The sequence below is a fragment of the Salmo salar genome, chromosome ssa26, assembly GCF_905237065.1.
Source record: "Salmo salar chromosome ssa26, Ssal_v3.1, whole genome shotgun sequence".
NCBI classification, from domain to species: Eukaryota; Metazoa; Chordata; class Actinopteri; order Salmoniformes; family Salmonidae; genus Salmo; species Salmo salar.
The window spans coordinates 22,191,414-22,218,452 of record NC_059467.1 but is presented as its reverse complement, the minus strand read 5'-3'; the positions used below and the strand labels follow the sequence as shown (position 1 = coordinate 22,218,452).

The 27,039-nt window shown below is 42.7% G+C and overlaps 2 protein-coding genes and 1 long non-coding RNA gene across 5 annotated transcripts in view; 1 reads left to right on the top strand and 2 right to left on the bottom strand.

The window, feature by feature from the left end:
- Positions 1–546: 546 nt before the first annotated feature.
- Positions 547–8,779, bottom strand: LOC106587385 (programmed cell death protein 5). 2 transcript variants are annotated; one of them, XM_014175739.2, is made up of 7 exons: positions 8,547–8,740; positions 3,655–3,684; positions 2,765–2,808; positions 2,402–2,463; positions 2,182–2,273; positions 1,319–1,390; positions 547–1,241 (listed from the first exon to the last, which is right to left on the bottom strand). In XM_014175739.2, the coding sequence occupies exons 1-7, from the start codon at positions 8,610–8,612 to the stop codon at positions 1,191–1,193; spliced, it is 417 nt and encodes a 138-aa protein (XP_014031214.2). In that variant the 5' UTR covers positions 8,613–8,740; the 3' UTR covers positions 547–1,190. The 2 variants fall into 2 exon arrangements, with proteins under 2 accessions (XP_014031214.2, XP_014031215.2); XM_014175740.2 differs by lacking the exon at positions 3,655–3,684 and having other exon boundaries at positions 8,547–8,779.
- Positions 8,088–25,600, top strand: LOC106587387 (uncharacterized). The gene is made up of 3 exons (XR_001324432.2): positions 8,088–8,178; positions 9,809–9,996; positions 24,547–25,600. It is a non-coding gene; the product is annotated as an uncharacterized lncRNA (long non-coding RNA).
- Positions 12,770–27,039, bottom strand: part of LOC106587383 (RNA-binding Raly-like protein) — an 87,244-nt gene continuing 72,974 nt past the window's right edge. Inside the window, exons 3-7 of one of the 2 annotated variants that reach the window (XM_014175736.2) lie at positions 21,756–21,806; positions 15,564–15,733; positions 15,122–15,235; positions 14,334–14,485; positions 12,770–13,736 (exon numbers count right to left, since the gene is read on the bottom strand). In XM_014175736.2, coding sequence (XP_014031211.1) covers positions 13,698–13,736; positions 14,334–14,485; positions 15,122–15,235; positions 15,564–15,733; positions 21,756–21,806 — 526 coding nt within the window. In that variant the 3' untranslated portion in view covers positions 12,770–13,697. The remainder of the gene's footprint in view (positions 13,737–14,333; positions 14,486–15,121; positions 15,236–15,563; positions 15,734–21,755; positions 21,807–27,039) is intronic. The other variant, XM_014175737.2, reaches the window with a different exon arrangement.

The following is a 27,039-nucleotide window of genomic DNA, read 5'->3' as shown; positions in this document are numbered from 1 at the left end:
CTGTTATATGAAATTATGGTTACAAGGGAAGGAAAAACGTACAGCCTGTGTATTATAGTAATCTAGTGTATCATTATTATTATAACAGGAACACTTGTTTTATGATCAAGAAGAATGACTCCTTGTCTGCTTTATCAATGCTGGCATTGATTTATTGGCGTGAACATTTTGAAACCAAATCTCCCATTAACTTATCTCCAAATATTCAGTTACATCATGCTTGTAAGAACATCAATGTACTGTCAGATATTGAGTATTACCTGTGGCAGGTGTACAATAGAAGCAACCATTCATATATCTGTGGTCTCACCATACACCTGTTCAATAAGAGTGAAGCAGGAAGTTCTTCAAGTGCTGTCGTAGACTAACAATTGAGATAATTTAACAAATCCTGCTACAAATACATCTCAGCCTCTTAATGCACATATCGCATACATTTCAGAAAAGAGCATTTGAACCTAGTGAGTCAAACCAACTATGTAATGTCAGCCTATAGATTTCAATGTAATGCAAAGTATAGCCTAATACACAACCTAGGAGGCCTTGTAAAGAATATCGACTACATTTTAATACATATTTTAGACTTTTCTTACACCATTGCTCTTATGTGATTATACTTAAGTTTTTTTTAAATAAAACAAATGTAGTGCAAACCCATATAACCAATCAATGAGTCTTCAAGCACTCAGCTCAAAGACAAAATATCATCATGATAAAACTGTGTTGATTATTTGTGGAATAAGCATTCAAATGTAAGGCTTTTTTATTTTTTTAAATGTAAAACTGTTGAGGATACAGATCACCAAAAATGAATAAAAAAAACGATGAATATACCCATGTGCTCTGTCCAGTTTGGTTTCACTATTGCTGAGTAGCAGCACACAGACAGTATTCACAAAGCAGTCTAAAAAAATGCAGCAGCAGGAATATACCCTAAGTTGCATTTTGTTCTGCTTCTTGTGGTGTAGAAAAAGTTTTTTAAAAAGTGGTGAAAATGAAAATAAGAGAGAATATAGTAACGAGTTCCAGATGCACACAGGGGTTGATGTGGTATCCCAGGGTGCATCACTAATGCAGGGCCTTTGGCAAGTCAAAGATGGCTGCCAACGAACAGAGCCCTGCTCCAATCTATGTCCTGAATCCCGCCCTAAGCCAGCCATCTGACTGGCTCCTGGGCTGCTTTCAACGCATCAATCATCCTCCTCATCATCATCTGAGTCCATCACCTTTCGTCGGTTGAACTGTGGGTAGGAGAGGGGACGCAGTCAGTTAAAAGCCTGTCGGAAATTGTGAAATTGTACTTGATCCGTGGACTCACCTTGACAGTTGTCTTTTTTTCTGTTTGCTGACTAACTTTTTCTAGGATGTCGATCAAACCAGTCTCTGAAATCTGAAAGAGACAATCCAAATGTAAGGAAGAGCTAATAGCAGATGGGTCAAGTCAGTGATTTTCATAGGGAATTTTTCTTAATGTTTAAAAAACAGCCATTTCTTTCCGGTTAAACGATTAAAAAAATCATAAAATTGCATGTGAATTCACAAGGAACAATATGGTCCTGCGTATGACTGCTAGGGGGAAATGCAGTCACTAGTGAAGGGAAAGAACCGGCAGGCCGTCTAAGAGTTTTTTTTTGTCCAAACAGTGTAAAAAATAAATAAAGTGTGTACAAAACATTAGGAATACCTGCTCTTTCCATGACAGTCTGACTAGGTGAAAGCTATGATCCCTTATTGATGTCACTTGTTAAATCCACATCAATCAGTGTAGATGAAGGGGAGTAGACAGGTTAAAGAAGGATTTTTAAGCCAAGAGACAATTGAGACATGAATTGTGTATGTGTGCCATTCATAGGATGAATGGACAAGACAAAACATTTAAGTGCCTTTGAACAGGGTATGGTAGTAGGTGCCAGATTTTTGCAACGCTGATGGGTTTTTCACACTCAACAGTTTCCTGTGTGTATCAAGAATGGTCCACCACCCAAAGGACATCCAGCCAATTTGACACGACTGTGGGAAGCATTGGAATCAACATGGGCCAGCATCCCTGTGAAACACTTTTGACACCTTGTAGAGTCCATGACCCAATGAATAGAGGTTGTTCTGAGGGCAAAAGGGGTGCAACACAATAATAAGGTGTTCCTAATGTTTTGTACACTGCTTTAGGTCCAGTTCTCTCACCTTTCCTCCCAGCTGGCCCATGCGGGCCATCTGTATGAGGTAATTCTCCACTGCTTTGGCCTTCTCTGGCTTCACCAGAGCCAAGTTACTCACTGCAACGCAACAAAACATAGCAGACTTTTAGGCAATGGCGCCACCTATTGCTAACCATGTGTTGGTACTGAAAGTTCCAATATCAGATCGATGATTCATTCAAACCAGGGGGATATGAAAGACCTACATCTGGCGCGGGCGGACTGGTCTAGAACCTGAGCCAGCATGGAGTTCCTCATCTCTGTTTCCCTGTGAAAAGACCGAACAGAAGATTAGTTAGGCCACAATGGCTGCATTTACACAATTGGGCTGCCTGTGGAAATGAAGCCAATTGTTTTATCACATTGACTAGCTTTATAAATAGTCTGTCACATAGTTCTTCTTAAACCAGAGCTGCAAACTGCAGGTCAAGACATGCAACATTAGCAAACTACTGTGAACTAAACCAACAACAAGGGAGACATCTGTGTCTCTGAAATGTAGCTACACTCGGCGCTGAGTTGTGAATGCATGACAGGAATAAAAGTTTAGATGGATAATGAAAACTAACCTCTGTTTAGCCTCCTGCTGCCCTTGCTGTTCATTTGAAGAGTCCTGGAAAGCGAGGGGAGAAAGAGACAGTCAGAAAGTCCACACATTACTCTGCCTTTTTCTTAATTGCATAAAATAAATATTTATTTTTAAACAACAAGAGAACAGACCAGCCACTGGATACAGGCTATTTGAGAGAATGTGTCTTTTATTTGCATTAGCCAACAGGCTACTGTATCACACAGCCATGCTGAGAGCGCAAGTCAGCTCTCTCTTGAAGTGTAGCCTATCCTAATATTTATATTCATTTTTCACACCCATGGCAAAGCGTTATAAAACAATGGGATTAGATCCTTGAACAACAGTTTAACCTGTACCAAAACGTGGTTCAGAAAACAACCCTTTGCCCCCTCCCCTATCCCTACTCCTTTGGAGTTTGCCGATCTGAAGGAACCTATTGGTAGACTGGGTGGAGCCATCCCAGTATTGATTACACCTACCCGGTTCCTTCAAATCTAACCTACCTCGAGGACAGGGATAGGGAGTTGGACTGGGATAAAAATTAACTGTATTACAGTAGAATAGAAAGTTAATATTTATAGGTTTCTCGAGAGAGAAAAAAAATATACAAAAGCTTTCAAAAAATACAATAACATTTTAAATAGTTCAACATATAAGCTTCACTCAAGCTTGATAACCATGTCCCAAACCATTCACAATACTCCACGGTCTGGCATTCAAACATTTTATTGCAAACATACTTGGGTCACTTGGGTCACATTTCTCATGGAGCACATGCAGAACTGCCAGACATGCTGCATTGCTCAGTCCAGCTCATTAATTATACAGCCTTTTGCCATGTCACCGTCATCACACAATGTGCAGTACAGTGGCTGTACAGCAGCTTACCCCTGGATTCATTTGGTTCCAAGACAGACTCTGAAAAATTAGCAACTCAAACTCAATGACAACATCTCTGTTGGATGAAAGGATTCCTAGTGTGACTATGTCCATCCCATTCCCAATCTTTTTATTGATAATCTCTGTCATCATGTCACTCATATTTAGGTATAACCCATTCATAGACGCTAACAACCTTTAGTGCCTATTGAGGATAGTAGGGGTGCACGATATATCGGTGAACATATCGGAATCGGACGATATTACCTAAAAATGCCAACATCGTTATCGGCCGATGTCTAGTTTAATGCTGATGTTAAAAACCGATGTCAAAGATACCATGCATGCCTATATAACGTTGGCACATGACGTAATAACAGCACGTAAAATTTTGCGCTACACGTGCAACACAGCATTCCTAACCTAGCCCACACAATGTCTGCTGTGTGGATTGAGCAGCCAACAAGTCAAGCAGTCATTTGAAAGAGTAAGAACATTTCAGTGATGCAACTCAAAGGCGAAATCCATTAAAGCCAAGATAATGGGATTCATTGCCCTTGACAATCAGCCGTTCTCTGTCGTGGGTGATGTTGGCTTTCGCCGACTGGTCGAGCACTGGTACACACTACCAAGTGTGCTATTTTTCAGATGTTGCCCTACCGGAGTTACACATTGATAGCGTCACTGCTATTAGCTTCACAACATACATACTATGGAACGCCTTTTGGGTCTTTGCGTGTCAAAAAAATATACAGTAGCACTGTCAAATATGTACCAAAAAAGTCTGCAAACAAGCAAACCCTGGCCACGAACGATGTGTTTACAATACAACGTTGGTAATAAAGCATAATTTCTTCGATCGCAACTTCTGGGGTAGTTAGCTTTAGCTTGGTACCTAGCTAGCACTAATACAACCAGACTGAAAACAATGACCAGTAGAAACTGCAGTCATTTTTATTATTCTTAGCAATGATTTAGGAACCCCTGTGAGTAAGTATTAGCTAGGTTGCCACTTGTTCTTCGCCAATTGAAATTGAACTTCAGTTCATGAAAATAAATAGCTAGCCAGCTACTTAACCCTGTTGCCCAAAGCTAACGATATAAGCAGCCAGCTAGCTTCATCTGGCTAGTTAAGCTCGACCAGACCGGGTTATGTGTTGTGAAGCTAGCCACAATAAGGATTAGGCACAATAGTGGAATTTAATTAATATATATATATATATATATATATTAAAAAAAAATTGTTGCCTGTTTTACATGTTATTTTGGCATTAATATGTGTCACATATCAATTTTCAAACAATATAAAAAAAATACAAAATATTGACTTAATAAAGCTGCATACAGACATGGTCTTTTTTGCTTTCTTGAGTAAGGCAGCTTCAAAATACAGGCGTTTCAGCCTAGCTCAGTGCTTTCTGTGGTGGAGCGGCAGAGCAGAAAATACTGAGCGTAGGGGATGGTAATCTTCACTAGTTGCGGCGTGATTGGCTCAGTGTTCTGTCACTCATGGGGACATTACGTCACCACAAAATCTACAGGGAAAGCTAGAAGGTTCAAGCCCCCTTGGGTGCTGCCATAGATTTACATTAGAAGTGCCCATCCAAGAAGGCTCAAGGTCATTGGCCACAGATACAATGACGTCAAATCACGTTATATCTACCGTAGCTTTGATTGGACATGTCAACATCATACTTTCAAAACCTTAGCTAGCAAGCTAGACAAGCAGTCATCATCATGAATCACGTCGACACGTCTACTGGCAAATCCTTTTCAAGCCTTGTCATATGAAGAGAAATTATAGATATAACGCATTGGTGCTCATCGGCCATTGGACATAAACATTACACAACAAATTGGAAATCCCGAATTCATCTATGTGTGATTTGGAAGGAATCAGTGGCTAACTGCAAGCGTTGCAAATAAACACAATGTTGCTTCCCCTGCTATTCGGTGGAGAGGGTGTGTGGTCCAAGTCTGAGTTTAAGGGTCTCTTTTCCAAGCTTAAAGGAGAAACATTTGTACGCAACACCATGGGCCAGAAAAGGTCGAATACATTCGCCATACCGTCAATCTCGCATGAGTTCTGCCGCATTCAAAACAACTGGAAACTCGGGAGGGGGAAATCTCAGACTTCAGTGAGTTCAAGACAATTGGGAACTTGGGAAAAAAATTTAGCTCCGACTGGGAAAAAAAGTTTTGAACGGTCATTCAACTCGGAATTCCAAGTCGGGAACTCTTTCTAAAGCTCTGACGTCATGATTCAACCTTGTTTTTTTCAAAAATGTATTTTATTAAGCTGCATAAATTATGCAATATGCCAATGAGATATGTATAATGTAGCTATGAAAGTAAATACTAAGTGTATGTTGTGTAGTAAGCTGTTACCAGCCCATGTGCCTCACCCTAATAATGTGGTTCCTTTCCCCTTCATAACTTAGCCTACTGTTCTGACTTGGTGGTGCACATGTAGCCTATAGCCTGTTTTAGAGAAATGTCATCATTGAATATTGTATGAGCTTTCATTGTCTGCTTATATACCCCTTTATTTATCCTAAGGTTCTGACTTGGTGTACAGGAAGAATACTGTAAGAATGGTCCATGTTCTGAATTCTGTTGCTGTACATTTAAAAAGTGCTGAACAAATAGTTATATTGACTACATCCGTCTTACCTCGCTCATTAATGTCTTAGTCGAAGTTACGGATTGCCTCTTATCCGCTCGTCATTCCTTTAAGCCATAGTTCGTACATCTCCATTGTCAATAGAATCCACATTTGTTTAAGCAAGTCAGCCATATCAGCTATGTTTTAAAAAAGGCAGTAAATGAGGTCAAATTAAGTGTTTTGCTGACAGACAAGGCTCCGCTGATAGCCAGGTGTAGCGGTGGTAAGGATTCACCCCATGGTGCTGAAAAGAAAGTTCTGCCGTTGGGACTGCTTTATGTAGGCCCTAACAGTTTGTGGGTACCGTTTGTCACCGTTATAGTGCAATTAATATATTGTTTAGTGTTGTGGCTTTGCTGGCATACATAAAACATCATAATGAGTTTGCCCCACCAAGATTTACATGCTAAAATCGCCATTGTATACAGGAAATCAATCTTTACATGCAATTCTTTCGTTTTTTAAAGGCCAACTTATCATCAATCCAAATGCCTAGTTACTTATAAATGGGGACGTAGCTCAATATGGGCTCCTCTCAAGGTCTTTAGCATCAATTTTAAAACAAACATGGTTTTATCAACATTTAGCATTCATTTAAGATCGGTGAGCGATTCTTGAATTGAATCAAAGCCAAGCTGAAGGTCATGAATGGCTTGCTGCACTGAGGGGGCTTGGGAATAAATAACTGTCATCTGCATAGAGATGTAAGCCCCAGTTATTATTATTCTTCAGGGACAAACCAACATTATTCATGTAAATAGTGAACAGTAAAGGGCTTAGTATTGAGCCTTGTGGCACTCCTTTGGTTATGTTAAGAAAATTAGACTGAACTCCATCAGAAGATATTGACTTCTGTCGTGCAGTTGCCTGAAAACCGGACGTTGAAATGCATTGAATTCTACGTTGGGCAGAAATGAGCGTTTCAGTCAAGAATGTTTCCTCTCAAGACCTCTACAAGCTAGAATGTTGAATAAAATATTATAGTGTACTTAACCGGTTGTCCGTGCAGTTGGTCCTTTTGGCAGTAGGAATGTGAAACAATATATCCACAGGAAAGTATAATTACATAAATGTTTCAAAGCGCTGGTAATGTGTTCAGACTTCTAGCACATGAAGCATGAGCAGAACCATGTAAACACATGCACGAGCTCGGCAAGTACCCACACGTCTCGTGCATGTATTTTTATCTTCTGTGACTGTTTCAGGTGATAGAAATCTGAGAAGTGCTTGTTGTGCTAATTAGCTCTCTGCGCTTTGAACACCTGTGCGTAAACGGAAGGACGCCACAAATTTGTTGTCACTGAAAAATACTGTCGGCTGCAACTGTTAAAACCAGTTAAAACAGTGTACAGTAATGTGTACATTTTGCATTTGTGAAATTATTTCAATGTGATTTGGGTTGAGGGCTTTATGTTTCTAGAACCGTACCGCAATTGAGAATCGATTCATGTTTTGATGGCTATTTTGGCTGCCAGAGCCAACTCACCTCTAAACAGAACATGTAAGGTCCTTGGACTAAAAGGTGTGATTTTAGGCCCCTTTAGTCCAATATATGGCTAATCTAGGTATATCTATTCAGTAAAGTGTTTTGCTTAATGAGTTTTAGAAATCAGTGCCAAACAGGCTTGCTAGATAATCCAGACAGAGGGTGGGCTACTAACAATGATGTTCAGTTTATTGTTACAAACTAGATCTGAAAAACTGACATTCACACTACTCTCGCACATGTTCACCTAAACACCTGGGCACATGCACGCGCACCAGGGTAGCGGTAGGGCGGGCACGCGATTGTCAACTCCAGAGGAGTGGGAGACGCAAGCACCAAAGTCAACTAGTTAGCTGATCGTTGTCCTGTTCATTACTTAAATGTACGTTTGTTTCGCCTATTCCTTGAAGTGTCTGCTATTCATAAATGCTGATTACATTATATAGCTTACTAGCTACTGGTAGTATAACTCGTTTCTCACTATGGCATGAGTTAGCTTGCTAGCCTTAGCTAGCTATCTAGCTACAGTATCTTATAACTACTTTAGCTAGTTAACTAGGTACAGAATTATCTGGCTGCTATGCAAACATGCAATGAACATTAATAGAGAATTCCTTAGGTTAAATAGGTTAAAATACTCTAAACTTGAACTATAAGGCTAACACTAGCTAGCTAGCGACAGACTGAACAGTGGATCTCCATATATGGTCGGATCTATGCATTTTTGGTCCCCTCAGGTTCTCTCCTTACCCCATGTTTTGACTGCAGTTCGGCCATGCGTTGCCGCCTGATAGCCTCCAATTCGTCGTCGGCCATTGTGTTCGAATTGATAGAAAATAGGCCTTTTCAGTGGTAAAATAAGAAAATCTGTCACTTCACGAGTCTTGTGGAACTGTTTCGTTAGGGGCCGGGCCCTGCTTCAGTATAATGTAATCGATCTCAGAATAATCCAATATGCATCCAGAATAAAGCAATCGAGCCACAAAAGGATGATCTAGGTAGAAATGATGAGGGGCTGGACACCTTAGGCCAGCCCATCAACCAGTCACACTTACAACATAAAATATAATTAATGTAATCATACATAAACATAAGATTGTAATAGTTTATTTTGCAACCCCACTGTCCAATAAAGCTTATACATTTTGTTCATATCAGATCAAACTTTAAAAAAAAGTGTTTGCTGTCATCTAAAGGCCGGTGAAACAAATGACTGGGATCTCAGAGAATGTCTACTCTCTATCCTTTCTATGTACTACATAGAAAGGATAGAGTTCTTGTGGTCTGTACTCAATAACTATAATAGTATAACTAGTATTACAGAAGAGAGTGCTTTCTTAGGTACATTTCTACCTATAATAACTGAAGGATGACTTTCAACCACCTGAATAGGCCCAGGTGACAGGTGTGGGTCACAGTCAGCCAGGGGCGCGTTCATCAGGACACAATGTTTTGGAACGTTCAGATGTTTATTCTTCATAACGTATTTCTATCTGACACGTAGAACAAGAAATCATGTCGACTCTGGTCGTGGCATTTCTATCTGCAACGTTCGACAATGTTTCATCTCTCGTGGACAGACTACGTAAACATAAATGGTTCCATAGATCTGGCATGATAAACGGGATGCGTGAGATAATGAGCAGCATTAGTTCCGGTGCTTTGGATTAATCACAATCACAAATCGAATTTTGGAAGGAGACATTTGAACCATAGACTTGCCCATAACTTGCAAAGCGAGAAGGGTGGAGCTCTTCGTTATATTAAATACTGAATACATTCGACATTGGTTTGATGGCATCCTGAAATAAGCCTTGGCTCATTAACATTACTATCGGTATATATTCATATTTGCTAATATTATGCAGCCCTACTGAAAGAGGCTGTAGAGGTGAATCTGAAATTGTTAAAATAAATACTAAATGTGTATTTGTCTATTAAATTGATTATTATGGAGCTGCTAAGAAATTTTGTGTTAATTTCCATTCTATGTCTGTTAACTGGTGCTGCAGCACTCTCTGTGATGAGGTTACCCTGTGGTGAGAAGGTTCCAGAGTGAAGTGGAGGGATCCATGCGATGCATGCTGAGGGCCATGTGGGCCCTCCAGGGACGCCCATCCCGGAGTTCAGGACGTGAGTGGTCAGGTCGCTGTATGGAGCTGCCATCTCTGCACTCTACAGCGCATACACCGATAGCATAGTGAGTAAGCATTATGGACATATGGCTACTGTAACTTTGCACAATATATTCAGAAAGCTGTAGGTTAACTGTAGCTTATAAATGATTTATTATTTGGGTTAAAATAGAAGGCAGGCCTAGCTGAACCCTTAATGTCTATGAGCTGAACTAACCCAATATTTGTTATATTGACCATCTTTTACTTTCGCTTTATTATTTTCATACATTTCATAACAATCCTGAAGACAAACGAATATCACACGTCAATAATGTAGGTTTATAATATTGTAATACAAAAAACACTATTTCTAAAAATCAAAAGCAATATATTAGCCTACCGTGTATTCACCCAAAACATAATCCTTTATGTGCTGTAATCTGCTGGTACTCATGGGCGCTGATTTTAAAGTCATCCCAAACCAGTTTCTCTCTCTAGTGAAAAGTATGGCATTTACAGTGAATTAACTGGAACAGATTTTAAGTACAAGTTCAAAACTCACGAGGTTATTCATATGACTAGGGCTGCTCTGTTTGCTGTTGCAACTTACATATCTCGTTGGGAGGAACATCAGCATTTATTAATGGTTAAGAGTATGCAAACATCCCAGTCACAAATGGCCTTTTAACATTTTTGGAAACAGGCTTGGGTCAAAGTGTGTTTTAGCACATGTTAGATAAGTCCTTAATAATGATAATAGAGAGGATTGTAGACCTAAATGTCATTATTAGCATAATTAGCCTAACATCGGTTCAGTCAGGGTGAATTACATATTGTGCTGCTCTACACAGGGGAGCAAGCTTAAAAACATCCCAACACTGCTCTATGAGTTGCTTTATTTCCCTTTCAATCCAGTTTAGAAGCTAGTTGTATATAATGAACAGTGCATTCAGAAAGTATTCAGACCCCTTGACTTTTTTCACATTTTGTTATGTTACAGCCTTATTCTAAAATTGATTACATAGATGTTTTCCCTCATCACTCAACACACATTATGATAAAGCAAAAACAGTTTTTGTTAGAAATGTTAGCAATTTAAAAAAATAATGAATTTAAATTTATTTACATTTAATTTACATAAGTATTCAGACCTTTTACTCAGTACTTTGTTGAAGCACCTTTGGCAGTTATTACAGCTACGAGTCTCCTTGGGTATGACACTACAAGCTTGGCACACCTGTATTTGGGGAGTTTCTCCCATTCTTCTCTGCAGATCCTCTCAAACTCTGCCAGGTTGGATGGGGAGCGTCGCTGCACAGCTATTTTCAGGTCTCTCCAGGGATGTTCGATCGGGTTCAAGTCCAGGCTCTGGCAGGGCCACTCAAGGACATTCAGAGACTTGCCCTGAAGCCACTCCAGTGTTGTCTTGTCTGTGTGCTTAGAGTTGTTGTCCTGTTGGAAGGTGAACCTTCGTCCCCAGGCTGAGGTCCTGAGCGCTCTGGAGCAGGTTTTCATCAAAGATCTCTCTGTACTTTGCTCCGTTCATCTTTCCCTCGATCCTGACTAGTCCCTCAGTCCCTGCCGCTGAAAAACATCCCCACAGCATGATGCTGCCACCACCATGATTCACCTTAGGGATGGTTCCAGGTTTCCTCCAGACGTGACGCTTGGCATTCAGACCAAAGAGTTCAATCTTGGTTTCATCAGACCAAAGAATCTTGTTTCTCATGCATGGTTTGAGAGTCATTTCAGTCCCTTTTGGCAAACTCTTAGCAGGCTGTCATGTGCCTTTTACTGAGGAGTGTCTTCTGTCTGGCCGCTCTACCATAAAGGCCTGATTGGTGGAGTGCTGCAGAGATGGTTGTCCTTCTGGAAGGTTTTCCCATCTCGACAGAGGAACTCTGGAGTTCTGTCAGAGTGACCATCGGGTTCTTGGTCACCTCCCTGACCAAGGCCCTTCCCCCGATTGTTCAGCTTGGCCGGGTGGCCAGCTCAAGGAAGAGTCTCAAGGATGATCAATGGTAACAGGATGCACCTGAGCTCAATTTCGAGTCTCATAGCAAAGGGTCTGAATACTTATGTAACATTTTTTTAATATATATTTTTTAATAAATTAGCAAACATTTCAAAAAATGTGTGTTTGCTTTGTCATTATGGGGTATTGTGTGTAGATTGATGAGGAAAACATGTATTTAATACATTTTTGAATAAGGCTGTAACTTAACAAAATGTGGAAAAAGTTAAGGGGTCTGAATACTTTCCAAATGTACTGTATGTAAACTTTGTTGAAACTCCACTGTCTGTATTCTGTCTCTAAACGGTCTCTAAACTGTCTATATTCTGCCTTCTGTCTCTAAATGTTGTCTATCACTAGCAGCTGCAACACCATAAAATTCTGAGTATGTGTAAAAGTACTTCGCAAATAAAGGGGATTCTGAGAGATAAAAAGCATCTTGCTCTCCCCATCCTCTCTGTAACACTCACATACTCTACACACACAGTTTACACAAGTTCTGCTGTGTCTGATATTGAGCTTTACAATGTTTGTTGTTCAGGCAGCATTGGTTACACACACTACAGCATTGCCTTTCATCCTGTTTCCCTTTGTTACACACACAGACACGGGAACCAAGCAATTGATTCCTATATTCCCTAACACCAAACTCTAAACCTGACTTCTAACCCTAATTGTAACCCTAACCCCTAAATAACCTATTTTCTGGCAAAATGTCCCCACTTGTCCGAAACTTCCTTCTGGCACCCACAAGGATAGTAAAACCAACCAAACAAACAAACAAACAAACACACACACACACACACACACACACACTGATTTAAAAAAAACACTCCCAGATGTGTTTTTAATCAATATGAAAATACCTTTACTACTGTGACAGTGTGAGTAGTGTTTCCACTTGGCTTCTTCATGAATGCAAACAGAACTAACAAAACATCTAACACCACTGGAATTATAATAAACAATTATCATTGTTGTTTTCTTCTCGCTTTAAAAAACATTAACAAATAAAAAACCCTAAAACAAAATGCTGGATTAAAATCGTACAGCTGACCTAATACAGTAAAGTTTTACAGTAATACACAATATTACACATGGACCGGGCCGGGGCCTCACCTCAGCTCATAGCGCCAGGTACATAGAGGAAGAGATGGGCTACTGTCTCCTCATACCTAATACAGGCAGGTAGTAATACAGCAGAGAGATAACATTACACAGACATAAGGGGGGGGGGGGTTAACTGATGGACAAGTATCAACTCATGGACTCATGCTCTGGTAGTGATATGATATACAGAAAACAAAGTAACTCAAGTCACCGAAAAACTATGATTGCGACATCTATAGTATGCTCATTTCAAATACCCTCAGTCTCTCAGTATGCAGGTCAAATTTATACAGACTGGTAATCAGAATGTTTTTCTGGAAAATATGAAGACGGGCTAAAAAGAACATAAGAAAAGTATGAATATAGAAATGATTTCACTTTCCTGTTCTGGTTAATAATTACACTCTACAGATAAAATGTGTGTGTAATCTAAGCTGATCTCAGTGGTGAATATCCAAGGGAGATACTTGATTTCTGATCAACTGTAATTACAGTTTATGTGTGCTGTTGATGTATATGTGGATATAGAATACAATGTAACTGGTTGGTTAGACAGGAGTGGGGCCTCTGAATCAGTTGTTGGCATGGTAACTTCTTGACAAGACAGATGTTCTCTTCCTCTATGTCTGGCGCTCCTCCGTTTCTTCTCTGTTTCCATCCTCACATCTCGTCCTCAGGGTCAGAGCTGTTGTTATTCATCTGTAACACACACACATTCAATCAGCAACAGTGTGTCAAAACACCAAAGAGTGTTTTGTTCAGGTAAGGCTCCCCTCTCCAGGGTGATTATACACAGTGATGAGGAAGGTCTGGAGGATAATAGTCTTCTATATAAACACCCACTCATCTGTCAGGGTAAGAGCGTCCTGTCCTGCTTTCATTTGTCCTATTTTCAGTCTCTCTTTCTTTCTCTCTCAGATTTTATTTGTGTGTTTGAGTTGCATGTCAGTTATGAGTGTGAACTGTGCGTAGGTGAGATGAACCCAGAATGAGATCTTCAAGTGTCATGCTATTGATGTGTCTGTATTGCTCAAAATGACTGATGGCTATGGATTTGTTGTTCTTGTCACTGTTCTCTTTGTGTGTATGTGTGTGTGTTTGTGTGTGTGTGTGTTTCTGTGTGTATGTGTGTGGAGATAAGCACTTTATTTCTGCTGCATGGCGAATCACTCTGACAACTGCTAAATCACAGCCAACCATAGGACATGCTTAGGTCCTCATGTCGCTCTGAGACAAGGAGAAAGCACTCCCACTCACATCCAGAGATTCTCCACACACAGACATCAAGCCAGTTACCGTGTGATCATCGTCGCTGGCCTCCCCCAGTTCAGGGCTCTCTCTCTGGATGCAGCGGCGTGGGGGGGACAGGGGGGAGGGGGATCGCTCACCGCTGCTGGCGGAGGGGGGGTACGGTGACCCGGCCAGACTGCCCTCCCTCACGGGAGACCCTAAAAAACATGGAGAGAGAGGGAGTGAATAGGAGTGAACATTCACTAAGTTCCCTCTATAGGGCAGATTAGTGTTAGTGTGCCTGTGCTCACTTTCAATGTAAACTATTGATGGTCAACTGCAATGCACGATTTGACAGACAAGAAGAGAGAACAAGAATGACAGGATGAGGCAGAGATGTGGCGATAGAGTGAGAAATGGGAGAGGGAGACAGAAAGGAGAGATGAAGGAGTGGGGGACTGAGTGGAGGAGGATTAAATGAATATGAAGATGAGATCAGTCAGTCACCCAAAGGCAACACGCACAGGTAAGAGATAGAAAGGATGAGATGACACACACCCACACACATTTATTTTTTTATTTGTCGGTACAGTATGTATGTCGTTGAAAGGACAAAGGTGCAGTTTGTCTATGTGGCCACATGAGGGCAGCAGCAGCTACAACACTTCAATGTAGGGCTTTGTATTTATTTCCTATAAGCCTTCTTTCGCCATCTCTGTATCTCACTGTCATTCTTCTGCACTGATTCGTAAGAACTGTACAGGTGAAAGCACACACTGTGGCTTCCCATATCATGCTTTACTGCTGTTTCACCTGTCCACACCCCTGTCTCTCTCTCTGATTGGTTGTCTCACCTGTGTGGTCCTGCCTCTGTGTGTCCATCCTGTCCAGGTTGTCGAGCAGCCCGTCAATCTGTGTCTTTATCAGAGTCAGCTCCCTCTTAATGACCTGCAGCTCCTCCATCCGCACTACAAGGAGGGAGAGGTTGAGGGAGGGAGAGGGAGGGGGGAGGAGAGATATAGAGAATGAGAGAGGGGAGAGAAGGAAGAAAAGGATCCAAAGCAAGTTTCTGTGAGTGTGTTGGTAATAAGGACTATCAAGGTGATGAGGGTGGGTATTAGAACAGCATATACACTGCCTATTGGTTCTGCTCTGTTGATTTGGCCTAATAATGCGACCTGATTGGCTAGGATCCATTAAGGAAAGAGGCAGCTATAGAAGTGTTGTAATGAGAGAACCATCTTGAGTGTAGTGTGTGACTGTGTGTGTGTGTGTGACAGTGTGTGTATTACTCACACTTGGCCCTGTTGGAGCTGGTGGAGTGGGCTCTGGAGCTCTTGGAGGGGGGCCTGTCTCGGCTACGTCTGTGCCCAGAGGAAGTGGAGGAGGAGCGGGGTCGTTTGGCCAGGCTAGGTCCCTGGGACAGGGGAGGTAGGGAAGCTGGCACGCGCTGGTAGTCATACATCCTGAAGAGGGAAACATCCACACACACCAACTACTAGTACTTTGTGTAGTATCGTCAGTGTGACTAGATGTGTATGTGTACGCATGTCAGAAAAGTACAGTGACAGGATGTTTGTGAGTGAGTGTGTGAGCTAGCAAGCATGTTTGTGTGTTTGCGTGTATGGACAGTGATGTCTATCACCTGGTTGGATGGATGTGTGCGCGGGTGTGTGTGTATTTGTGAATGTATGTCTCCTATGATGAAGGACACAGAGGGAGAGGGTTGACAGGATGGTGTAATACGATCTGACAAGCAGAGGGAATATACACACACATACAGAATGTGTACACAAGTGAGAAAATAATAAGAAATAGTATCTGATAAGGTGAGGCAGAGGATATCCCAGATAGGGAATGAGGAAATGAAGTTGAGCAGGTTGAAGACCCCTGGTACTCCTCACACAACCATTATAGTATTACACTACAGGTTGAAGACCACTGGTACTCCTCACACAACCATTATAGTATTACCCTACAGGTTGAAGACCACTGGTACTCCTCACACAACCATTATAGTATTACACTACAGGTTGAAGACCCCTGGTACTCCTCACACAACCATTATAGTATTACCCTACAGGTTGAAGACCACTGGTACTCCTCACACAACCATTATAGTATTACCCTACAGGTTGAAGACCCCTGGTAGTCCTCACACAACCATTATAGTATTACACTACAGGTTGAAGACCCCTGGTACTCCTCACACAACCATTATAGTATTACCCTACAGGTTGAAGACCACTGGTACTCCTCACACAACCATTATAGTATTACCCTACAGGTTGAAGACCCCTGGTACTCCTCACACAACCATTATAGTATTACACTACAGGTTGAAGAACACTGGTACTCCTCACACAACCATTATAGTATTACCCTACAGGTTGAAGACCCCTGGTACTCCTCACACAACCATTATAGTATTACACTACAGGTTGAAGACCCCTGGTACTCCTCACACAACCATTATAGTATTACTCTACAGGTTGAAGAACACTGGTACTCCTCACACAACCATTATAGTATTACTCTACAGGTTGAAGACCCCTGGTAGTCCTCACACAACCATTATAGTATTACCCTACAGGTTGAAGACCCCTGGTACTCCTCACACAACCATTATAGTATTACCCTACAGGTTGAAGACCACTGGTACTCCTCACACAACCATTATAGTATTACACTACAGGTTGAAGACCACTGGTACTCCTCACACAACCATTATAGTATTACACTACAGGTTGAAGACCACTGGTACTCCTCACACAACCATTATAGTATTACCCTACAGGTTGAAGACCACTGGTACTCCTCACACAACCATTATAGTATTACCCTACAGGTTGAAGACCCCTGGTAGTCCTCACACAACCATTATAGTATTACACTACAGGTTGAAGACCCCTGGTACTCCTCACACAACCATTATAGTATTACACTACAGGTTGAAGACCACTGGTACTCCTCACACAACCATTATAGTATTACCCTACAGGTTGAAGACCCCTGGTAGTCCTCACACAACCATTATAGTATTACACTACAGGTTGAAGACCCCTGGTACTCCTCACACAACCATTATAGTATTACCCTACAGGTTGAAGACCACTGGTACTCCTCACACAACCATTATAGTATTACACTACAGGTTGAAGACCACTGGTACTCCTCACACAACCATTATAGTATTACCCTACAGGTTGAAGACCCCTGGTAGTCCTCACACAACCATTATAGTATTACACTACAGGTTGAAGAACACTGGTACTCCTCACACACAAAGTGCCACTTTGGAAGTCTCACCACATCATGTGACAAAACACAAACAAACTACAAGTGACTAATGAGTATAATGACTAATAATGACTGAACATACTGAAGGAGAGGAGAGGTATGGAGGGATTGAAGGAGAGGAGAGGTATGGAGGGATTGAAGGAGAGGAGAGGCACGGAGGGATTCAAGGAGAAAATGGGAAAGGAGATGAGATGAGGAGAAGGGGAGAGATCTACTATGTGACAGAAGTTAGATTTGGATCAGTCTCCACTGTCAGTCCCCCCTCCTCCCTCGTTCCCCATTCCCTAGCTCAGTATCCCCATCGATAGCTAAATCTAATTGGTTCTGTCAGGGCCAATCAAAAGCTCTCTGGCAGCGCAGCGGAGCAGGTGACAGGAGAGAGTGTATCACACACTCGCTTTATATCAGTTACAGAAACATGGGAAGGTGTATGGTGTGTGTGTGTGTGTGTGTGTGTGTGTGTGTGTGTGTGTGTGTGTGTGTGTGTGTGTGTGTGTGTGTGTGTGTGTGTGTGTGTGTGTGTGTGTGTGTGTGTGTGTGTGTGTGTGTGTGTGTGTGTGTGTGTGTGTGTGTGTGTGTGTGTGTGTGTGTGTGTGGGAGTGGAGAGGCCAGAGGCTGTGACAGAGAGAGGTGGCGTTTTAATCATGTTGATTAAGAGAGTCATTGATCTCCATCTCCACTACCTCCCTGGAGAGACCCGACCACTCACTGGTCATCCATCATCAGCCAGGGGGAAGGACACATGTCAACCTACTGTTAAAGGCTAAAAATGAACCAATAAAACCCCCGAAAGGGGTCACAGGAGCATAGCCAGCCAATCAGATTCCTCTGAGGGGTCAGAGCTAGCCAATCACACACACCACACACTTTACAGGAGTCAGCACTCCAATCAGATAACAACCATATGCTGTAAGTCAATTTAGTCTCAGCTTGACTGGGACCTATGTTAACCTGTAGGCCCTATAACCACAGATTTAATGAAAGTCTTCCACTCTGAAATGAAGTACAGGACTGTCTACCTGGCTCCAGTCTACAGTATTTAAGGGCTGGCTTTCATCCTAACCTCTTAATAAGCTCTGCCACCTAATTTAATCCTGTGCGACTGACTGAGTCAGACTGAGTCACATTCCAACCTGAATGCCTTTCATATGGTATCTGCTTACAGCATCAGAGAGCTGTTAGGGCTGAGAGCCAGACAGACAGAGACCTGGGCACTGGCTCCAGCTCTTAAAAACTGAGAGAGAGAAGGGAGGAGGAGGGGGAAAAGGAGGGTTGGAGCAAAACAGAAAGCAAGAGCGAGAGAGAGAAGGACACATCACCCGCCATACACACCAAGAAGATCCTGCACCACCAAACATCCACCCCAGGAACCATAGCCCTGTTTTCCTGTGCCCTGAGTGTAGCCTACAGCAGAGCAGGGCTCAGAGACTCATGGACAGTTATTGTTTATTTACATGTCCTATGTAAGCCTGAGTGGCCTTTACATAGGCAGGGCTGTGTGGAGATAGCCACCCTCTCTGCAGTAAGGCTCCAGGCAGACTGCTGAGGAGAGAGAAACACACTTTAAACCAGCTGCAAACAGGATGCCAGTCGGGAAGCCTTGTGGTGTGATGTCAGTTTGGGTTCAGTGATTGAGCTGTAAGTCGCTGAGAGAGACAAGACTTTAGTGTTCAGTTGAGGAACGTGTGTTACCCCTTTACTGAAATCTATCTCACACTTCAGTTCCCCTGTCTCAGGAGAATGTATTACCAGTATATAACCAGATACAGCCACCTCACTGTGCATGAAGTATATCAACCGTCCACCAATGTAGTGAGAGGGCTGCGACCGTTGCCTTTCAGCAGAGACACTGGGAGACTAAAGACTTATGGGAGTTTAAAGTCCTTTAGTGGAGTTTGCAGTGTGCTGCTGCAACGACTTTGAAGTGTAGTTTCAGAGAATAGGAGCTCGTGAAACAGACAAGGAGAGAGTGTAGATGTGTGAGGATTAGAGAAAACAGAGCGAGAGTGTGTGTGTCTGTGTAAGTGTGTGTGTGTGTGTGTGTGTGGATTAGAAGAGAGATTATAAAAGAGGCTTTGTCTCTGCTAGAGCTGTTATCTGTGTGTAGAGGCAGACATTTTCTCATATGCACACAAACAGATGTACAGACACACACGCACACACAGACACTAACACACACAAGCTGTCGATGGAGCAAGCCAGCCACGTAGGGCAAAATCATGTACCGTGTTTGAAGCAAATTGAAAATCAGTGGTGAGGGTTTTTTCCTGTGTGAAGACAGAAAAATGCAGAGCGCGGCAAAACAACAAAATGCAAAGAAAAGATGACAGTGTCAACTCACAGCTACAGTACTGTGTGTGTGTGCGCGCGCGTGTGGACATGTTTACCTAGAAGTCCCCACAAGAATAGTAAACAAACACGAGGTCCCCACGAGGTCAAATGCTATTTCTAGGGGGTTCGAATTACGTTAAGGGTTAGGAGCTATGATTAGTGTTAGGGTTAGGAGCTAAGGTTTAGGGTTAGGACTAAGGTTAGGTTTTTAGGTTAAGGTTGGGGTTAGGATAAGAGTACGGGTTAGGGTTATGGTTAGGTTAGGGGTTAGGGAAAATAGGATTTTGAATGGGACAGAATTGTGTGTCCCCACAAGGTTAGCTGTGCAATACTGTATGTGTGTGTGTGAGAGAGAGAGATAAAGGGAGGTGGAGGTGAAATCTCTATGTTGGACAGCCTGTTTCTCTAACCACCCTCCTTACACTCTCTTATTTTCTTTCTGCGTGTTTATTTAAACTGAAGATAGCAATACAAACACAGAGGACATCCTCAACTCTTCTGTGCATAACTACATCTACAGCATCTGAGTGCCTCTGAGTGCGTTCACATAGAGGACAACAAGGTTGTTCAGTGTGTGTGTTTGTGTGTGTGTGTGTGAGAGAGAGAGCACTCTTTATTCAAATGTGCTGAGTGCTGTGTTTATGAATGAGCCATGTCACCTTCAGTGTGCCTGAGGGAGGTGGAGAGCTCCCACAGCAATTACCTGAGTGACTGACCTGGGTGACGAACCAGACAGAACCAGACTCAACTGGACTTGGTATAACTGAGTCAGACTGAACATGACTGACCTGGGTTAAGCCATGCTGAACTGGACTAAACCGGACTGATATGGACGGAATCCGACGGGATCAGAGATCATCAGACTGAAAGGTATTGACCAAGACTGGAGTGGAGTGAACGGGATTGAACTGTGAACTGGGTAGGGCCGCACTAAACTTAAATGAACTGTGTTGAACCGGACTGACTGTCAAATTCTGGCTTGGAATCTGAACCGAGGTCATGATCTCTTGGCTGGAGCTGTAGCGAAAACACCCCACAACTCCATGTCAAAACACAGTACCATCTACAGTACTGTACAGCTGGAAAGTCAACAGGAACTTCATGGGAGTTTTCCAGCCTACAGTTAATTCTCTATATGCTTCAGTTACTGTAATGTAGCCACCCTGACCCACGGCCCAACCTCTGCTGTGAGCCACAGAAAACTAACCTGAGCTTTAATGGAACTTGTAATATAAGCTGCTGCACTTAGAACAGTTTAATCTGACTCATAATTATTAGAGACTCAGCTAGGGTTAGAGTGGCTTACAACCTGACTGGATTCCTTATAGAGGCCACACAGCACATAGCAACTCCTTGTGTGTTGATGTGTGTGTCTTGGGAGTGTTGGTCTCCTTGTGTGTGTGTGTGTGTGTGTGTGTGTGTGTGTGTGTGTGTGTGTGTGTGTGTGTGTGTGTGTGTGTGTGTGTGTGTGTGTGTGTGTGTGTGTGTGTGTGTGTGTGTTTGTGTGTGTGTGTGTACGCTTGCACAGGATGTGGGTTCGTGCACAGGATGTGTGTGTGTGTGTGTTTGTCTATGTGTACAGTATGTGTGTGTGTTTGTTCATTCATATGTGTGTGCCTCAAACACCTGCCAGGCCGAGTGGAGCAAAGATTTACCAAGGTACGATTAGTGGGCACTGACAGGCAGCTCTGTTAGCAAAGACACATTACTGACAGCTCAGTGACAGGAGGGTGGGGGGGGGTCAGCAGGAGACACGGTAGACAAGAAGTGTTAAGTGTGTATTTTAGACTTTTCCTCTGTCCGACTGAACATTCAGGGTTTGTGTGAGAGGTGCGGTGCAGAGCGGGCTGACAGTACCTGTCATAGAGGTCCTCCTGATAGCACTCATAGTCCAGGTCATAGTCAGATCTGCAGAGAGAGAGGGGGAGGGGGGATGGAGAGAGAGAGAGAGAGAGAGAGAGAGAGAGGAGGGGGATGGGGAGAGAGAGGGGAGGGGGATGGGGAGAGAGAGAGAGAGAGAGAGAGAGAGAGGAGGGGGATAGATAGAGAGAGAGGAGGGGGATGGAGAGAGAGAGAGAGAGAGAGAGAGGAGGGGGGATAGATAGAGAGAGAGGAGGGGGATAGATAGAGAGAGGAGGGGGATGGGGAGAGAGAGTGAGAGAGAGAGAGAGAGGAGGGGGGGGATGGGGAGAGAGAGTGAGAGAGAGGAGGGAGGATAGATAGAGAGAGAGGATAGATAGAGAGAGAGGGGGGGATGGGGAGAGAGAGTGAGTTGACAGTGGCCTGACACAAAGGCTCACAACTGTCTTCACAGCTGACTGACAGAGGTGTTACTGACACACATCCACGCACGGCACACACACGCACGCAACACACACGCACGCACGCACACACACACACACACACACACACACACACACACACACACACACACACACACACACACACACACACACACACACACACACACACACACACACACACACACACACACACACACACACACAAAGTCATCCTCTGTGAAAGCAGAGGCTGATGAAAAACTGAGAGATCAAACAACATCTATCTCGGATACAAGCAACCTTTCAGATTTGTTCCTTATTAGGTGAGCTAAATATACTGTGCCATCAGAGATATTTCACTCTGTAAGCAGGATGCTGGAATAGTGTGTATATAGTTAGAGCAGGGCTCTGGCAAGTGGAAGGAATATGCTATTCATGATTTCTAGCCAGCTGGAAAAAAGACATTGGATTTGTTGTGCCACAGCACCCAAGGTGGAAAATCCATAGAAATTGTCCTGCGTTATGCACCACTGACCACAGGCTGCGCACTATGTGCTTCTACATATTCCATCTCATTTACTGTGAAGTTGGACTGTCAACTGTGTGTGTGTTGGTGTGTATGCACCCATCGGTGTATGTGCCTGTGTGTGTGTGTTTGTGCATCTCTGTGTGTGTTTGATTAGACTCAACTTGCTCACACCTTTCCCTACAATATATGGGCAGAATTTGCTGTAGGTTGTAGTTCCTAGATTACCCTATAGGGTTTGGTGTGTAGAGAGGACCAGGGCAGAGAGAGGAGTGACACTAAGCCTGATGGTAAGTAGCTCGTACCCTGGTGTGTAGTTAAATAGAGCTCAGCATTTCTCTGTGTGTTTAATCCCTGCCTGGCCACTGATACCCCAGCCCTGAAGTCTACACACACACACACACACACACACACACACACACACACACACACACACACACACACACACACACACACACACACACACACACACACACACACACACACACACACACACACACACACATAGACATTATCAGCAAACACCCTTCACTTTTGCTTTCTGTAAAACCTTCAACCATAGAGAAGCAGTGCATTTAAAGGTGCCTGAAAGGTGACTCATGTACCCATACTAATGCCTATTTATTACACATATATTAATACACTGTATAAATAGAACCATCAGCATGGCCTCTACTGAATCTAATACATGATCACCTCAAAGTGAGTAGCATACAGTACATGGGTTCATCAGAGGCTGTCAAATAGATGGATCAAACCAGACACACACAGACACACACAGACACATGACATACAGATGACACACACACACAAAATCACACCCACATACAACACACACACACACACACACACACACACACACACACACAGATGAATGACAGACACATAACACACTCTCATCACGCCCACGCACGCACGCACGCACGCACACACACACCTAAAGCCCCTCTGTCCTATCTGTCTCTGCAGGGGGCTGGTGAGTCTCAGTGCTGTAATCATGCTGTTGACTGGAGGAAAGTGATGTATCAGTAAACATGTCAGGAAGTACAGCAGGAGACTAAACGTAACACCTTTTCACAGCTAAAAACATACAGTACACACATGCATGAGTGCAGACACACAGACAGATGTGCTGCACACACATACACACACTTTTTCTCGCTCACTCTGTATGTAAATGTGATTCAGAATGTATCAACCCTGTCTCTGAAGTGTCGAGATAGCTAGCAGTGTTGGTATAAAAGTGTGTGTTTGTGTACCTGAGGTGTGAGTGAATTCCTAATGAATTCTCCTCCAGCTACCCGCAGCCAAACTGTTTCTGGTTTTCTCCCCTCGTCTGAAGACAGTTGGCTTTTCTGAGCTCCAGATTCTGACAGCTTCAAATAATCTGTAAGAAGTGTCAACATTTACGCCTCATCACGCTCTTCCCCAACTGTGTTTTATGATTTAGCTCGAGGTCTGATCAATTTGCAGAAAGCCTTCTGTTATTCTAAATACCGGTAAGCCTTTCATGTGAAATGGTAGACATCTATGTTTCCAGCCATCCCTATTTAACATGATGGAAACTTAGTCCTCTGCAGGGGCGCATACTCTGGTTGAAGGTTTCTTTCCATGTCCAAATGTGTATGTGGGTCTGCACAGTACAGGGTTGGCTGTGTGGATTAGGGTTTATATGCGTTGTACTACTGAACCAAAACAAAACCACTCTACTTAGCCAGTTTGAAGACCCTGACAAAACCGTTCTCCTTAGCCACCATTGAAACTGAACTCAAACAGAACCTCTCCACTCAGTCTGCTAATAGGACGCAACTGAACACAACCTCTCAACCTCTACCCACAGATTCCCTGCGCTCAGCAGAACACCATGACCTAACAGATCTGGCGGCCAACAGAAGTTCTGTGCTCAGGCAGGGAGGAGAGACGGAGTGAGCAATCGGGAGAGAGAACAGCGCCACGGTCCCCGGCACAGATGAGGGGCTCTGTGTTCTAATGGGGAACTCGAGTGGAAGACAGAGAAAATAACAACTATTTGCCAAACTCTCACAGCAGGAAAACTAAGACAGACTGACTCACTCTAACTCTCTCTCTCCCTCTTTTTCTCTATCATTTTCTCTCCCTGCAGCAATGTTCTAGTTGGTAATCTGTGTCATTTAGCACTGGGAGGAGAGAGAGAGAGTCAGGACAGAAAACAATTTCCATTTCCTCTTCCATTATCCAAGCCATCTTCTGTTATTAGAGTGGCTAAACTCTTCAACCAAGTCTGAGACAAGCAGACAGACATGTCAGGTATTAGTGCCTTTCTGCAGTTTGAAAACATAGGAGACCACATAGTGCATTACAGTATCATCATCCTTTAACCCGAGCACTCCGGAGAGGCAATGTAACACCACCTGCCTGGTGAAAAGACTGATTCCCGGCTCCAGAATGGTCACCATGACCAAAATGACTGCTGGGAGATCATAAATCAGTGGTATTCCCCTAGGTTATTTGTTGATGTAAAATTTGAAATGTACCAATTTTAAGGTCTTAAGGTTTAAGGTTAGATTTGGCGTGGGATCACTAGAATTTTTGGGGGAAAAAATGGGGTCCCCAGAAATTCTGGCGGAAAAATGGGATCCCCGCTGAAAAAGTTTCAATACCACTAGACATAAACAGTATCTATTAGAACCACAGCACATCTCTCGACCATAATGTTGAGCAATTAGTGCTTTTTGAGGTCGGTTTGGTTTCAGTTCGATTCTTTAAAAAAATCTATTTTTTTGATTTCGGTTTCAAATTATAATTTTTTTCATTAATTACACTATGCGTTATGTGGGTTCAATGCTGTAACAACAGATAATAAAACAAGTCCCATGATGGTAGTACATGACAATTACTACTTATCATTTATTCACTTTACTTTAATAAAATATTTTAGTTGTGTATATTACATTTGTTTTATTTGATGACTTTATTATTTAATTTCAAGTCATCCTGTCATCTCTATAGAGCTGCTGCCTATGCTGTCTGACAAAATCAGTATTTTGGATTTTTTTATTAAATTTTTTTCAAAGTAAATTAGGCATACTTTTACGACTGCTGAATACCAACTATCAATCCCTTATATCATGTATTTTCAGAAAGAGATACCTAGCAAAATGTTGGTTTATTACTCAGCACTACTCATCCAGCAACAACCACCTGGAGTAAACCAATCACACTCTGGATTGTCTCTTTAATGACATAATGGTCTCTGGAATGGAAGCTTTGTTGCATTGACAAAGCAAGGTGCCCTTGCACACAAGAAGCTTCCATTCCCCCTGTCGCAAGGGTATTTATAGCTCTATAGAGCTGCTGCCTATGCTGTCTGACAAAATCACTATTTTAGTAGTTCTTCAACGTTAATAAGGCATCATTTTATGACTGCTGAATACTAACTATCAATCACTTAGATCATGTATTTTCAGATAGAGATACCTCGTGAAGCAACTGCTCTCTATCTCTCTCGACACGTCTCTTCTCTCCGTGTCTGTGCGCTCACGCATAGATCGGACAAGTAGGCGCGCAAGGGATTGTGGTCATTGTAGTTAATTACCACGTTTTCTGCGCCAAACTAGTAGAATATTGGCCTGTTGGAAACTACAACTCTCTACTACATTGCACAGTTAGGGCTGATCTGATTTATTTCTCGAGAAAATGAGCATTGAGCTCACAGAAAAAAAAAGAACAAAATGGAATTCTAATAACTGAACCAACGTTGGTCAATAAGTTGTTTATAAAACAAAAAATAACTGACATTTCTGTTAATCGCTCAGCAATACTCAGCCAGCAACAGAACCACCCTGAGTAAACCAATCACACGCTGGTTCTCTTTAATTACATAATGGTCTCTCAGTTTGTGAGTGGAAACATGTATTTGAGAGAGAGAGAGAGAGAGAGAGAGGCAGCTCAGTGAAGGGTGTGTGTGTGTGTGTGTGTGTGTGTGTAAAGGCAGTGCAGGGACAGCCAAATGGACAGCGGGGTCGCTAAAGGCTAATTAATTTATTTTCATAATTTCTCAAGTGCCCCGGCAATCCATTAGACATGGCTGGCTACAAATCATCTCACCTTGCTGGTCGCATAGTGTGTGTGTGTGTGTGTGTGTGTGTGTGTGTGTGTGTGTGTGTGTGTGTGTGTGTGTGTGTGTGTGTGTGTGTGTGTGTGTGTGTGTGTGTGTGTGTGTGTGTGTGTGTGTGTGTGTGTGTGTGTGTGTGTGTGTGTGTGTGTGTGTGTGTGCGAGCGAGTGCAGATGTGGAAGGTAGAGGTGCTGTCTGTCAACACACAGCGTATACTCACACATCCCTACATACACTAT